The 16730-nt window shown below is 39.0% G+C and overlaps 1 protein-coding gene and 1 long non-coding RNA gene across 2 annotated transcripts in view; both read right to left on the minus strand.

Moving 5' to 3' along the window:
* Positions 1-14446, minus strand: part of LOC117593964 (butyrophilin subfamily 1 member A1-like) — a gene marked incomplete at its 3' end in the record, with an annotated part of 32148 nt that extends 17702 nt beyond the window's left edge. The window contains exon 1 of the mRNA XM_034290769.1: positions 14167-14446. Coding sequence (XP_034146660.1) covers positions 14167-14446 — 280 coding nt within the window. The remainder of the gene's footprint in view (positions 1-14166) is intronic.
* Positions 14447-15026: 580 nt separating this feature from the next.
* LOC114839567 lies at positions 15027-15773 on the minus strand. Its single transcript, XR_003781977.2, has 3 exons — positions 15669-15773; positions 15461-15541; positions 15027-15066 (listed from the first exon to the last, which is right to left on the minus strand). It is a non-coding gene; the product is annotated as an uncharacterized LOC114839567 (long non-coding RNA).
* Positions 15774-16730: the final 957 nt, after the last annotated feature.

Consider the following 16730-nt stretch of genomic DNA (forward strand, 5'->3'; position numbering starts at 1 on the left):
CCCTTATAAGCTCATCAAGCATGCGGGTGAATTTGAAAATGTAATAACAATTTGAAACATGGAATGAAAATATGTTTTGCAGGGTAAATGCTTACAAAACCTTAACCTTTCCTAGACACGTGAGAGACCGGACGTGTGTATCGCCAGAGGAGTGAAAATTGTTCCAGCATGGGCCCCTACCACCCCAAGGATGCACATCTACACAACACCCTGTGGATTGCAGCCCTGGAAGTATGTGAATTACATGTTGATCTCGTAATTGCTGCAATGTTTACTTGGTTTCACCATACTTTTAAATTATGTTTATTTTTAGGATGGACCAAGCACAGTACTCCAAGGCACCAGAGAGGTACTCCACGCCACCATGTAGAGGATGGCTACTTAGGTATGTGTGGGTTAATTCACTTAACCCAGATGCTTAACTTGTTATTAAAGCATGTTGCTTCCAATTTTATTTGTCAATTTCAATTTATTTTTAAGGGCAAGAAGGCAGAAGGAAGTTTTTCGCTCTGCACATGAAGGTAAGAATGAACATTCTGGCGGACACTGCGCTTTGAGTTCTGATTGTAAAATAACCAGATATTTAGGACTGAATAATCAACTGTCTGTCTTCACTTTCAGAACATTTGGAGAAGATCAAGCGGCGGACTGAAGAGAAGGTTGAGCTGAGGGCACAGCTGGCTCTACAATCAGGTAAAAACAAGACTATAGTTACGCTAACATCTTGTCTTAATAAAACTGCATTTGTCTGAAAGTGTGCCCTTTACTAAAATGCAATACTGTACAGCCTTTCTGAAATTACATGTATATGGCAGTTTTGTTTATTTCACTATTAAGCTATTGACATTTCAATGTGCTTTTTAGCTTCTGATAAATGTCTGACTGAAGTGAATGTCCAGTTGAGGGCACAGTTGGCTCTACAATAAGGTAAAACAAGACTATAATTGCGCTAGCATGTTTCATGAAGCATGTCTTCATGAAACATTTAATTTGTCTAGAATGTCATGCAATTCTCAAAATCATGTCAGACCATTTAAGTACAATATCTGATCACTGTATTACAGGAGCCATAAGGAAGAATCCTTCCAACTGGGATGCCACTGACGAGGCTGTCCAGAACCAGGTCCCCAGGTACCAGAAAGGGGCAGCCGAGAGAAAGGTTCAGGTGGGAGAAGACGTTGTGGCGGTACAAGGGACCTGCCGTAAATATGAATGACATCTCCAGCACAACCAATATTGCTGCTAAGGCGGCAGTACTGTATTTTTTTTATTTTTTAACAGCTGCTATGTACAGTGTTATATATTTATGCTTGCATTATCCTCTTAATATATTTATATCTTAATATTCTTAATTCTGACTGTAGTTGTAGTGTTATGCCACCATTCATAAGCTCATTTCACTGATGTATCTATGATATTCATTAACTATCGATTGCTGCTAGGTCATACTTATGCATATTACTGCCATTCTAGCCCTTGTTTATTGTGTATTGTATTATGTTTATTTTGTAATTTCACATTCAAATACTGTAATTTTACTATCTGTTGCTGGACATGTTTTCTTGCACTACTTGATTTTGTAAAATTTTTATTTCAATTAATTTGCACATTCTTATTTTGTATGCTTCTTGCACTATTTGAAATAAATTGTTTAGATTTTATTCAGTTAATTGTCATTTGTGATATGACCAAAATTATTATAAAGGATTATTATAAATAAAACCTAATATTGGGGCGTGAGGCTTCCCGCTGGGTTTAGTGCATAAAAGCGGCTAGCCGCCTTCGGGCCGCTGGTCAGGGTATTGTTAGAAGGCATTGCCATGAAAGCGGCCCACCGGCGGCCCGACTACGACGCAGTGGCAAAAAGCTAATGTGCCGCCAGGCATCTTGCATAGGCCAAATTTGCATAGTCTTTTTTATGACTTTAATACTGTGGCTTAAATTATTTTATTTTAAACCTATATAATTATTCGCTGTTTTCATTAATTAAAAACGTATTAAAAATTATTTTTACACTTCACCATATTTAGAACGAATTAAACACTACGCAATATATTGACATTGGCGCTTTTATTCTGAAGGTGTCCTCATTACCCCTCGGCTTCATCTCCAATACACAGCGGAATTTTACGCTCGGTTAAAATATCAGTAAATAGGGACTGTGAATACATTTTTTTTTTTTTAAATCATACAGATAATAATATTGGAATATTTGAACGCTTTGTTATAGAGATTTGAAGATCCGAATGTCTGGCGAATGTCTAATCGAAAAATAACGTCACCAGTGCCAAGTATCGAATTGCTGCCGAATAAAAACGCACTTAAAGTAGAATCCAAATTAATGAAGTGTGAATATGGTGTTGATCAGTAGCACAGCGTATTATATTTTTAAAAACATTTCAGTCGATTTTAAAATAACAAAAATAAAAACCCGGAAGGCTTCTGGCCTACCTGAACCCACTCTGCAAACAGTTGTAAGTTCCAGAACCAGGACTAGACTGAAGACCAAATTTTGGAGAGGCAGCCGGACCGTCGTTTGCGTCAGACAGTTCATCATGTCAATCTTGATGTAGAAAATAAAATACAATGTGCTAAATGGGGGCGAAAATAATTGAAAAGATATAGTTGTAAAACAACGACGACGGATGGTCTGTTAGTAGAGCACGCCCTCGTTAACCTGTACCGAATGGCCTATAGAAATAAGTAGTTACGTTCTGTTATCTTTCTAGGATTTTTTTTGTTCAGAAAAAAAGAGACTTGTACAATATTGCCCTCTGCGAATACAAAATCTACACTGGTACAGTTTGCAAACGATTGGTAATGTGCTCTCCCAAAGGCTGTTTCACTTTCGTTTACATGATCCGCCCTACCCTCCAAATATGACATTGTCTTCTTAATGTCCAGCAGAGGGATCTAGACTCAATAGAAATGAGTAGTCGCAGCAATCTACCAATCTATGCAAGCAGAGCAGAGGCAGACTACACAGCGCAAACACTTTATTTTACAGTAATTTTCTTTATAGGGGCACTGTGTATAATCCTGTTTCTAAACTACGAGTTGTCCCCTCGTCTTCCTTTACCCAACAAGACTGGTGTCACGAGGAATTCACTGTGCTTGTCGAAAGTGCGCATGCCCTGCTATCGACTATTTCTTTCGGGTGCGTGATATCTCGCGCACTTGTTGCTCCTCGCTCCCGACATCGTTCTAAATAGTGTCTGGTAACCTAAGCTATTTGGCGCTGCAATATTAACCTTGTGATCTTTGCAATTCTGCATCCATAGATACGGTTTAAAAAATACAAAAAAGAACAGCAGCAGAAAGCAAGTATATTGTGTTGACGTGTGTGTTGTACTGTTTGTTGCACTGACAAATGTCATGTTTGCGTTAGCTAGCACAGCCAGCCAAAGTAACTGTGATCCAGTTTGCCAATTCAGTTTGTTGGACTTCTCTCAATATTAACAAGCTACCCAAGTAGCAATGATGTGTTGGCCCAACGTTGGCGTTGGTTGTAAGAGTCGCGGTTGGAAATCCACTGTCTTGCCATCTTTGCCCTACTGAGTGTAAGTCGCAGCGTTGTAGTTCGTGTTGACATTAAGATTGGCAGTATACCCAACGAAAAGCCAACCGTGTAAGTTGTGTTGACTTTAAGTATCCACAAACATTTTGGTTAATTAATTGCATTATTACAGTAATTTTATTCTCATTGCTTTAATGGTGATCTTTAACGTTAGCATTTAATTAATCAGTTGTAATGTTGGCTCTCTTTTGCATTGTTTGTAGTGGCAGATTTTCCACCGTTGGCCCAACTTAGTTTAAATCGCTGCGTTATACGTTGAATATATTGGCAGTATAAGTGTACCCAACGCAAAGCCAACGGTGGAAGTGGTGTTGACTTTAATATAGGTAAACAAACATTGGTTAATTAATTGCATTATTATATTCTTATTTATGTAATGGTGATCTTTAACTAAAGCATTTCATTAAGTTGTATGCTTTACAACAATCAATGGGCAAATCTATAATTTGTCTTATAGCCATTTCTACATGAAGTTACAATTAAATTCAAGTTAGCACATTCCAGCTAAATTGATGCCTTGGTGCCACCATTGTCATATATTCAGTTTGGTTGTAAACCATGGCTCAACCACCGTGGGCCCAACCAAGATGGTGACCTTCGCTTTTGACACAGTTTAAGCAAAAAGTATAGAATCAGATGCAAATGGTTTTGCATTATGTAATTGTGAATTGCTTAGCACTGAGAACACAGACATTATTGAAATTATACAAAGACCACAAGTATGCGTTCATATAATAGTGGATACAGATCAAAAGGTCAGTTTAATTAGCTGAGGATAGACAGCGCTGGCCCAGTGGGTGACGCCTTGTTACACCCTGCAACTGGCAGTGGCATGACCTTGCTCGAACCCAGTGGGACTCAGTGGCAGATGCTTTAAACCAGTGGCTCAGACTGTATGATGTACGTGTAGACTGGTGGTAGCTACCTGGAGCACCCACTGGTGGTACACCATTTGACTAGAAAACCTAAAAGGGATTTCATATTTTGTATTGTAAAGTACAATAATGCTGTAGAGCAAATCTTGCTGGTTTTCTGTTCTACCTCATCATTAATTGAACCCACCTGGTGTCTTAAGTCTAAGTACCTGATTAGAGGGTTACAATGAAAACATGGAACTGGCTTCAAGGGCCAGATTTGAATACCCCTGCTATAGAGTAATGCCTTTACAGTGTTTCTAAAGTAATGCTTAGTCCATATTCATGTATTCACAGTGGCGAGGGGAGAATCAGCTTCTTGGAGGCTCATATTGCTCCTGAGATGTCATAAACAATGTTATAATTGATAATGCAATTTGCACAATGGGTTGTGTTTGCAACACAAAGTTCCTAAATTAAATGTGTAAATAAACGGCATTAACAGCCTAACATACTATATACATGGTGATATACATGGTCATTCAGTGGTCATTGATATTTTCTTTGCTTCTCTGTCATGGTTGCTTTTAGATACCTTGATAGTTTTGCTTGAGCAGAGGTGGTACTTGGTCTGTAAAGTTTGAGAACCACTGCTTTAGACCACTGAGTCACGGGGGCCTCCAGCATTTTTCCCTTTTGACAGTCAACTGGACAGTAGATAATGAACTAGACTGACAGAGATAATGAACACTTAAGACAAAAATATATGAATGCAATAGGTCTATATAGACTAGCTCAATTTCAGGTTGATAATCAAAGATCGAGCGCATATGTCCAAAACCTGTTCAATCTAAACAAATCTTTGCATTTTAGCTGAGGTTTGGGGGTCAAAGAGGGAATTGTTGGATTAGGCCACTTCAATATCCTCTGAGGTCTTTTTGGAACCCCTGGGAGGGTAAGGGGAGAGGGAGAGCAAGAAACATCAGGATTCACATTTCCTCTTGACTGACATTTGAGGAGTAAAGAGTGACACTGTCCTAATCCCTCTCTGTCCTCTCTGCCGTACCTTCACCCTTCAAGGAGAGGTGTGTGGGAGGACATTCTGTCATTCAGCAATAGACATTTTGTTTTGTGAAGGTCAGTAATGTTTGGCCGCAAACATTTATAACAGACATTATCTACATATAAGGCTTATGGATATGAGTTTACCACTTCAGGTAGGTATTTTATAAATAAATATATATGTAAGCATGATTACAGAGGTAATGCTTAACAGATTCCATGATCAGAATGCAACACGGACAAAGTTATCTGAAAGTAAGGGAAACGTTTTTGCGCCAAAATCTTAGTTGGACTGGTACAAAATAATATCTGGGAGGGAGATTTTAGTTAAATATTAATATGGTTTTTACAATAGATTTTACCACAAATGCCAACTTAGATGGTTCAAATTCAATGCTACAATAAAATAAAATAATCATATTATAATAAGTTATAACTATGCATTTTGGGGGATAGTTGGTTTAATATTTGTTATTTAGCTGACTAGCTCATAACTACAAATTGCAGAAATATGCCTTTTGAACAAAACAAAAGTATTATATGTGTGACATAATTATATCTGATATGGAAATATCTTATTTGCTAGAACTAACTAGCTATCTAGGTAACAAACTTTTCCAGCTAGCTAACTCTGTCAGTTTGACCACATTCAAACATAGCTAATGTTTCTAGCTTACTAGGATTCAAAAGCAGTATTCAGCAGTTAACTAAAACATCAAAGATAGCTAGCTACCTACACTAGTTAAGTTAATTGTTTACTTTATTGATCGAACGTAGATTGTGTGACACTACTAGGTAATGAACTGTACATTCAGCTAACTTGCTAGCAAGTGTATGTAGCTAAATGCTAACAAGGGCTTTAGGTTTTGTGTGCCACATTTGCCTTCATTCCTTTTTAGCAACCTTTTAAATCGTCTAGTTTAGTGTCTATCCATCGTTTTTGCAGAGGATGCCATCAAATAATTATAACTAACAACAAGCAAGCAAAATTTAAATAGATCATTTGTAGTTTTAATGTTTCTGGATGTACATTCTTTGTAAATTATTACAAGAGCATAAAATGTGCCAAATGCGGTATTACTCAGTATGTGCTTGTAGCCAGTTTTCACCAGCCACGCTGGGGAGTAGATAGACAGGGTATTATACATTGCTTGTGTTTAAATATATTTGTAGATGTTTAACATTAGCAAACAAGTTTAATTACAGTGGGGCAAAAAAGTATTTAGCCAGCCACCAATTGTGCAAGTTCTCCCACTGAAAAAGATGCGAGGCCTGTAATTTTCAGCATTTCAGCAAAAAAATCCAGAAAATCACATTGTAGGATTTTTAATGAATTCATTTGTAAGTTCCTCGGTGAAATAAGTATTTGGTCACCTACAAACAAGCAAGATTTCTGGCTCTCACAGACCTGTAACTTCTTCTTTCAGAGGCTCCTCTGTCTTCCACCTGTTAACTGTATTAATGGCATCTGTTTGAACTTGTTATCAGTATAAAAGACACCTGTCCACAACTTCAAACAGTCACACTCCAAACTCCACTATGGCCAAGACCAAAGAGCTGTCAAAGGACACCAGAAACAAAATTGTAGACCTGCACCAGGCTGGGAAGGCTGAATCTGCAATAGGTAAGCAGCTTGGTGTGAAGAAATCAACTGTGGGAGCTATTATAAGAAAATGGAAGACATACAAGACCACTCCCTCGATCTGGGGCTCCCCCCAAGATCTCACCCCGTGGGGTCAAAATGATCACAAGAACGGTGAGCAAAAATCCCAGAACCACACAGGGGGGGCCTAGTGATTGACCTGCAGAGAGCTGGGACCAAAGTAACAAAGGCTACCATCAGTAACACACTACGCCGCCAGGGACTGAAATCCTGCAGCGCCAGACGTGTCCCCCTGCTTAAGCCAGTACATGTTCAGGCCCGTCTGAGGTTTGCTAGAGAGCATTTGGATGATCCAGAAGAGGATTGGGAGAATGTCATATGGTCAGATGAAACCAGAATATAACTTTTTGGTAAAAACTCAACTCGTCGTGTTTGGTGGAGAAAGAATGCTGAGTTGCATCCAAAGAACACCATACCTACTGTGAAGCATGGGGGTGGAAACATCATGCTTTGGGTCTGTTTTTCTGAAAAGGGACCAGGACGACTGATCCGTGTAAAGGAAAGAATGAATGGGGCCATGTATCGTGAGATTTTGAGTGAAAACCTCCTTCCATCAGCAAGGACATTGAAGATGAAACATGGCTGGGTCTTTCAGCATGACAATGATCCCAAACACACCGCCCGGGCAACGAAGGAGTGGCTTCATAAGAAGCATTTCAAGGTCCTGGAGTGGCCTAGCCAGTCACCAGATTTCAACCCCATTGAAAATATTTGGAGGGAGTTGAAAGTCTGTGTTGCCCAGCAACAGCCCCAAAACATCACTGCTCTAGAGTAGATCTGCATGGAGGAATGGGCCAAAATACCAGCAACAATGTGTGAAAACCATGTGAAGACTTACAGAAAACATTTGACCTCTGTCATTGCCAACAAAGGGTATATAACAAAGTATTGAGATTAACTTTTGTTATTGACCAAATACTTATTTTCCACCATAATTTACCAATAAATTCATAAGAAATCCTACAATGTGATTTTCTGGATAGTTTTTTTCTCATTTTGTCTCTCATAGTTGAAGTGTACCTGTGATGAAAATTACAGGCCTCTCTCATCTTTTTAAGTGGGAGAACTTGCCCAATTGGTGGCTGACTAAATACTTTTTCGCACCACTGTATATAGCACAATCCATACATTGAAGCAATTCAATGTGCTTTACAAAGAAAAAAATAAATAATAATAACATAAATACTCAAGTGAAAACATCAAGACAAATGAAAACATCCTAATAATAAGAAATATATTCTTCAAACATATCAGAAATGTATTCGGGTCCTAACCGATTCAGAGATTTATAAACTAAAAGCACCACTTTGAAATCTTTTCTGTAACTGACTGGAAGCCAGTGCAGATTTAAGAAACGGAGTGATGTGCTCTGTTCTCTTGGTCCTGGTTAACATTTTACCAGCAGCATTCTGAATGAGCTGCAGCTGTTTTACAGTCTTTTTGGGGTGTCCAGTTAAGAGGCCATTACAATAGTCAACTTTACTAGAGATAAAAACATGGATGAGCTTCTCTTGGTCTTTTACGGACACGAAGCCTTTGATTCTGGCTATATTTTTAAGATGATAGAATGTTGTTTTGGTGACCGCTTTGATATGACTGTTAAATGTGAGGTCTATCAGAACACCAAGATTACGCACTTGATCCCTGGTTTTAAGGGTCAGAGAATCCAGCTCTTTACTAATACTTGTTCTTTTATTTTTGTTGCCAAACACAATCTGTTATCTTGGTTTAATTGTAGACAATTTTGGTTCATTCAGGTATTTATGTGCCATATACAGTGACATTGAGTCTATTGAGCTGTTGTCATACGGTTCGAGAGCCATATACACTCACCTAAAGGATTATTAGGAACACCTGTTCAATTTCTCATTAATGCAATTATCTAATCAACCAATCGCATGGCAGTTGCTTCAATGCATTTAGGGGTGTGGTCCTGGTCAAGACAATCTCCTGAACTCCAAACTGAATGTCAGAATGGGAAAGAAAGGTGATTCAAGCAATTTAGAGCGTGGCATGGTTGTTGGTGCCAGGCGGGCCGGTCTGAGTATTTCACAATCTGCTCAGTTACTGGGATTTTCACGCACAACCATTTCTAGGGTTTACAAAGAATGGTGTGAAAAGGGAAAAACATCCAGTATGCGGCAGTCCTGTGGGAAAAAATGCCTTGTTGATGCTAGAGGTCAGAGGAGAATGGGCTGACTGATTCAAGCTGATAGAAGAGCAACTTTGACTGAAATAACCACTCGTTACAACCAAGGTATGCAGCAAAGCATTTGTGAAGCCACAACACGCACAACCTTGAGGCGTATGGGCTACAACAGCAGAAGACCCCACCGGGTACCAGTCATCTCCACTACAAATAGGAAAAAGAGGCTACAATTTGGTACGAGCTCACCAAAATTGGACAGTCGAAGACTGGAAAAATGTTGCCTGGTCTGATGAATCTGGATTTCTGTTGAGACATTCAGATGGTAGTCAGAATTTGGCGTAAACCGAATGAGAACATGGATCCGTCATGTCTTGTTACCACTGTGCAGGCTGGTGGTAGTGGTGTAATGGTGTGGGGGATGTTTTCTTTGCACACTTTAGGCCCCTTAGTGCAAATTGGGCATCATTTAAATGCCACGGCTTACCTGAGCATTGTTTCTGACCATGTCCATCCCTTTATGACCACCATGTACCCATCCTCTGATGACTACTTCCAGCAGGATAATGCACCATGTCACGAAGCTCAGATCATTTTTAATTGGTTTCTTGAACATGACAATGAGTTCACTGTACTAAAATGGCCCCCACAGTCACCAGATCTCAACCCAATAGAGCAGGGGTGTCAAACCAGTTCCACGGAGGGCCATGTGTCTGCAGGTCTTTGGGTTTTCCTTTAAATTGGTTCCCAGGTCAGACCTGAACAACCAGGTGGGGGTAGAAATTAACCAATTAGTGAACTAATTAATCAATCAGGTACAAGGTGAGAGCGAAAACCTGCAGACACTCGGCCCTCCGTGGAACCGGTTTGACACCTGTGCAATAGAGCATCTTTGGGATGTGGTGGAACGGGACCTTCGTGCCCTGGATGTGCATCCCACACATCTCCATCAACTGCTAGATGCTATCCTATCAATATGGGCCAACATTTCTAAAGAATGCTTTCAGCACCTTGTTGAATCAATGCCACTTTTTCAAGAAGTCCAAAATTCAAAAAATGCGCTAATTTCAGCCATCCAAGCGTCGATTGCATGAAGTCTTTCTATAAAAAAATCATAAAAACATATTGTTTATGTATATTTAATGTATTCACAAGTGTTTTATATATTCTGTACTATTATCATCTGTCGCTGTTTATAGTGACATGTTGAAAGACAAAGAAACATCGATCTCAGTTGCCAATCACAATGTTTTTACAATATTATCGTGCAATAAAACCATGGAAAGGGTAATGGGGAATTTTGTGTAGGGTAACTGGGTGTTAGGGAGTGATTTTTAAGGGTGCGTCACTTATCCGCGTTTTTCCACATCCCCGAGGGTTCGCAGTATAATAACGGGGGATAAATACCGGGGATGTACTGTATAACATTAACACATTATAGTTAAATATTATATATTTAACTTTAAAGGATTTCACTATAGTGTGTGAGAGGTGTTTCGCATGGTTATATGAGAGCTTTTCACTATAATGTGTGAAAGGATTTCACTATAGTGTGTGAGAGGTATTTCAGTAAAACCGGAAGGCCTTCCGTACAACAAAAATGCGCAATTCACAACGCGATTCACGTGTTGATCGTCTCGTTGTTCACAACACTAACACAGCCAAGGGAGCAGCGTTACTTCATACTGTGCTGGCGTCAGCTGAGACCATCAGAACCTTTTCAAATGCAACAACAGTCGGGCAGCTTTTCAGTAGTGTATATAAGAGCGTTTCATTTGAATGTGTGAGAGTTTCACTTGTATGTATGTATGTATGTATGTATGTATGTATGAGAGCTTTTTAGTAGTGTATATAAGAGCGTTTTACTTGTATGTATGTATGTATGTATGTATGTATGTATGTATGTATGAGAGCTTTTCAGTAGTTTATATAAGAGCGTTTCACTTGAATGTGTGAGAGAGTTTCACTTGTATGTATGAGAGCTTTTCAGTAGTGTATATAAGAGCGTTTCACTTGTATGTGTGAGAACGTTTCAGTAGTGTGTATAAGAGCGTTTCAGTAGTGTGTGCAAGCGAATAATCTTCCAGTTGTTTATGTGAGAGTGTTTCAGTAGTGTATGTAAGAGCATTTCACATGTATTTGTGAGAGGTAATTCTGAATAATGTCCCTGACGGCCCCTCATACAAACTTGTGGACACACAAAGAAACAAGGGTTACTCCCAGATAGCAAAAAATATCTGCACGGCTTCTTTTTGCCGCCGGCCCTAAGCTGTCGGCTATAGGTGCGTCCTGCTGGCGGGGATGAAACGTTTGCCGCAAAATACGTCCCTCCCATTTCTTGCAAGATGCAGCCCGCGAACTGCCGGCGGTCCGACTGCTTCATTTTCTCTGGCGGTTGCCTCGGTCTAATGGACCCCGGTCGTCCGGCGGCAAGCCGCTTTGAAATACAAGGCTACTCTCAAAATCAACCAGCCATGTTGGTTTGGACACACATTCGCATCAGTTCGTCGCTCAATCGCGAGTTACTACAGCCTGCAGTTTGCTAGCTAGCAAAGTCATCGACTACCATCAATTAAGTACATGTTTCCTTTTTGGGTAACGCAATATTATCTTTACATTGTTTTTAGTTTATATATTTAAAATCTGTAGTCATCTTTGTTCTTGCCTAACTAGTCAAGCTAAAGTAGCCTTGTTTACGCAATGTTGCTATTACATGTAGAAATTTAACGAGCTACAGTAGTTAGCAAAAGCTTTACATCTAGAAAGACTAAGTTTAACTTTTGGTGTTTTCTTACAAAAATAATGATGTGTATAGGTTGTTTTAAATGATTTTGTTTGCCTGAAAAAGTATGCTGCTAGTCCAGTAGCTAGAGTGGCTAGTAAGTGTTAGCTAGCACATGTTGTTTTGCCTTTGTTACAGTACACTGTGGCTAGCAGGTTTTATGCTGTGTTGCTACTGTACTGGATTTAAGGCGATTGTGATTTCTAATTCTCTGAACTGCTGTACTTTTTATGTTTGAGGACAATTGTGTTCACTTGAATCACTACACTCAATGAATACATTTTATTTTTAACAATTTTACTGTTCCACATTTGGCTGATAATGTTTCCCCCTCACAGCATTACTACTGTATATTCCTAACGTTAACAATCCGGTTTTGTTCACGTTTTCTTGCAGCTACCTTGGCCAGAGCCAGTGGCGGAGCCAGGAATTCTTCATAGGGGTGGCCAGGCAGGGGCCAGTAGTTACTTTGGGGTGGCACAAAAAAACAATTTTGCAAACAAACACAGCACTTACCCAACCTTAAAATACTTTTTAAAGTATTGTATGTGCCCAAATCACAATGATGTATAATGTACAATAGCTTGCCTACAATGGCATTTTTTTATTAAAGTTTACCAAAATCCTGAGCGTCATAATCATACTCACCCTCAAGTTATTTAATAAAAAATCACTTTGAAAACAGAATACATGACTCCCAATGATAATGAAAAGTTTAAAAAGGACAAGAAATGATTTACTGAAGTGAATTTTATTTCAAGTGCAAACTATGAAAATTCAGCAAACTTACAAGCTGTTTCCAAATTACATGTCACTAGTTAAACTAGTACAAACAACCTACATTAGTTGGATTCTACGGTTATTGTGCTTTAAAGCAAAGTTGTTTACAAATTCATCAAAGTTCAGAGACTTGGCTCTCCTGGACTCCACACTCAAGACACCTAGATTGCTCAGTCTCTCATCATTCATGGTTGAGCGCAGGTAACTCTTCACTAGTTTGAGAGTAGAGAAGCTGCGTTCACATGCAGCTGTACTCACAGGAATGGCAACAGCAATTTTGCACAATTTAAAGAGCTCGTGAAATACCTCTTTAAATGGCTCAATAAGTACAGTCAAATCTACAACACTAGTGGGCTTCTGTATGCCAGCTTTTCTCTCCAGAATTCTTTTCATTTGGTGAAGTTCATGTCTTAGGTCATCTGTGTTGCTTGAATAGATGGAGGCAAATGGAAAAAGTTCTTCTTCATGACAAAATGTTGCACTATTGGGGTTCAGAGCTTGGATTCCCATCATAATTTCACAGTTTGGTTTTGAGAATCGTCTGTTTAACTCACTCAGCATATTGTCAAGCACGGGGTAGAATATATTGGTCCGAAAAGTGTCTTTGTACTTTCAGAACGGCCAGCTAATTGGGACATTGTGACATACCCATGGAGCTTTGAGCTCTGTTTAGTCTTTCTTTTTGGAGCTGGCGTGGTTTCAATGTTGCATTGTTCAGCAGTGTTTAAGACATCTTTCCAGAGTCCTTCAAAGTAGGATTCATCTCTGTAACACTGAAAACGATGCATAAGAGCTTCAATTAGGTCCAGGGCTGAACCCAAATCAAGAGAAGGTGATTGAAGAATACCAGAGAGACATCTTGTGTCACCAAATAGCTCAGTGAAAGTCACTAAAAGACCAATGAATTCCAGGTCCATTTGAGCAAGAAGTCCACGTGCATCAACGGTTCTATCTCCACTCTTTTCTTCAGATATTTCCTCTAGCAAACGAATTACAGCAGGTAACCGTTTAAGTACAGTATTGCAAGCCATATGTTGACAAGCCCACCTCGTGTCACTTAATTTTTGCAGCTCTCTGGGTGGACCATCATATTTCTTTTTGTATGTCAAGCCATTTGATATGAACATAGGAGCCTGACATGAATGAATACAGTCACTGCAAAATTGTAAAAAAAACATTCAGCTTGGGGGACTGCTTTCACAGTGTCAACTAACACTAAATTAAGGCAATGGGCATTGCAATGTACATAAAATGCCTGCTTTGCCACCTCCTTAATACGAGACTGAACGCCAGAGTGCTTACCACTCATTACGGAGGCACCATCATAGGCTTGCCCAACCAGGTTACTCCTGTAATCCAAGCCATATTTCTCAAGGATATGGATTATTTTTTCTGTCAGTCCTGCAGCATCAAGGTGCTCTGCAGCTTCAAAATGTAAGAAGCTTTCCTTTACTGCTCCTTGGTAGTAATATCTTAACACCAAAGAGATCTGTTCTTTTTTTTTGGTATCTTTAGTTTCATCAGCCATAATGGCAAACACCTCACTTTCCTTGACTTCATTAATGATGGAGACACGAACCATTTCTGCCAATGTGTCCAAAATTTCATTCTGAATATGATGACTTGTGTATTTTGCGTTTTGAGGCCCCGCCAATTTCTTCTTAACAGTTGGGTCATGGTCGCCGATGAGATTTAATATTTCTAAAAAGTTTCCCTTGTTGTCAGCATCAGCTGTCTCCCTGTGACCCCTCTGGGATATATTCTGGGTTGCAGTTAACATCAAGACTTCTGCTACAGTTTTTATGTATGTTCGATTTTCCTCTATTTGCTTTTTGTGCTCTTCATTTAATATAGACATTAAAGATGAATCAGTCTTTTTTCTTCTTTCAAATTCCTTCCAAGCCATCATTGCATTTATGTGTGCCTCAGACTTTGCATGTCCAGCAAATCCACCATCTCTGAATGTGGCCTTTTTCCAATTCTTATATCCCACAACAGATGTAAAGACTGAATGTGTATTTAGAAGGCCAAAGTTTCTACAAGCGAAACAGTACACTGAGTCCTGGCACTGGGAGTATTCTATCCATGGGTGTAAATTGTACCATGAGGCTTGAAAGTGTCTTCGTCTGTCACCCTGGAGAGTCCTGGGAAAGACTTTAAGGTGTGGCTGGACTGGACCACCAGCTCTTGATGTGGAAATGTCTAGAACAAGAAATAAATGGTGACAGAACAATAATTAGCTATATGAATTATTTTACACATTAGAGAAAAAAAAGGACTTTTTACTGTTTTTCATTTACACCTAACATTTGACTGAGGTTCTTTAATAAACCTGAAAATAAGACTAATTTCATTTCAAACACTTTATCCCCAAGGGGCAATTAACAAAGCCACGTAGAGTCACACAAACAATATAAGTTACTTAAAGACATCATACATTAATAAATAACACAATGTGCTCGGAATACATATTAATTATAATTCACTACAAGTGGATACCTGAAAAACAACTAGTCCATACCATATATAAGAATACGTTATTTATTCTTATAGATGGTATGGACTAGTTGTTTTTCACTTCTCTTCATTCTCATACCTGGAGGTCCTATTGGGTCAGTGTGGTTAGTTGGCTCCTCTTCATTCTCAAAGTCTGTCTCCTGAACTGTCTGAGAAAGTGCTAGAAAACAAAAATCAGTCTCAGTTTATTTTCAGACGCTTTAAACAGTTTAATATTATAGCTTTCTATATAATTTGTATTTAAACATATACCAGTAAAGTAGTCAAGTGTGTGAGTGGAGGTATACCTAACATTTCTCTTGGGCTTGTGCTCTCTGGAAATTCTTCTCCCTCACTCTCTGGGTCAGTCTGTTCTTTCTCTCTTTCATCCTGCCTATTATTCTCCTGTGTCTTAGAGTCATTTGACTGCTTCCTGCTACTCTTCCTGAAGAAGGATGCTATATCTGCTGCCTTTCTCTTCATTTTCCACACATTTCACTGACTGACTGACATAAATACAAATCAAAACATAAGCAAAACATATCAACATTAACATGTTTGAAAAACAGCAAAAAAAAAAATTTTGTAGGTACCTAATTTTACCTTGACTTTATATCTACAACTGCTTCATGCGCGTGACGACGCAAATATGATGCGAGTTATTCACATCCATCTAACGTTAGCGTGTTTACATAGAAAAGTAACGTTACTGTATATAAAATCGACTTAGAAGCTAGTAATTATATTGGTATGTTGAATCACATTAAATGTTTCATGATTAAAACATACATTTATATATTCAAGATAAAATAAACATAGTTGAGCATCCGAGTCAGCTAATATGAAGCTAGCTAAGTTAACTGCTCCCTACGTTACCTGTTTGTTACACAGGACAATAATAAAACTTCAGACACAAATAGTTGAACGGAACTAAAATAATAATTTTTCTGACTTTAATAACTCAGCTGAAAAGATGTGTTTGTGTGCTCAAACACGAGTTGAACCAGGCACAAAAGCGAAGCTTCACTCCTCGTCTCTCGGAGTCCTCGACTTTTTACAAATGCTGGAAAGAAACGCGCGCTACGGAAACTCTCGCGATAGTGCATTTGCCTGTTAGTGACAAGTGATTCAACTGTCGCGATAGTTTCGCAGTCCGAACGTAATCGTTTTGCCATGATCGATTGAGGTCATTTTTATCAAAATCTAAGAAATTATTATTATTATTATTATTATTTATAATAGATCGTAATTACGATTGGGGTGGCCAGTGGGGTGACCGTGATTATTTCCACGGTGGCCATGGCTACCCCTGGCCACCCCCTAGCTCCGCCCCTGGCCAGAGCATAACCGGTTATCTTCACCCAAGAGAC

The sequence above is a fragment of the Esox lucius genome, chromosome 24, assembly GCF_011004845.1.
Source record: "Esox lucius isolate fEsoLuc1 chromosome 24, fEsoLuc1.pri, whole genome shotgun sequence".
NCBI classification, from domain to species: domain Eukaryota; kingdom Metazoa; phylum Chordata; class Actinopteri; order Esociformes; family Esocidae; genus Esox; species Esox lucius.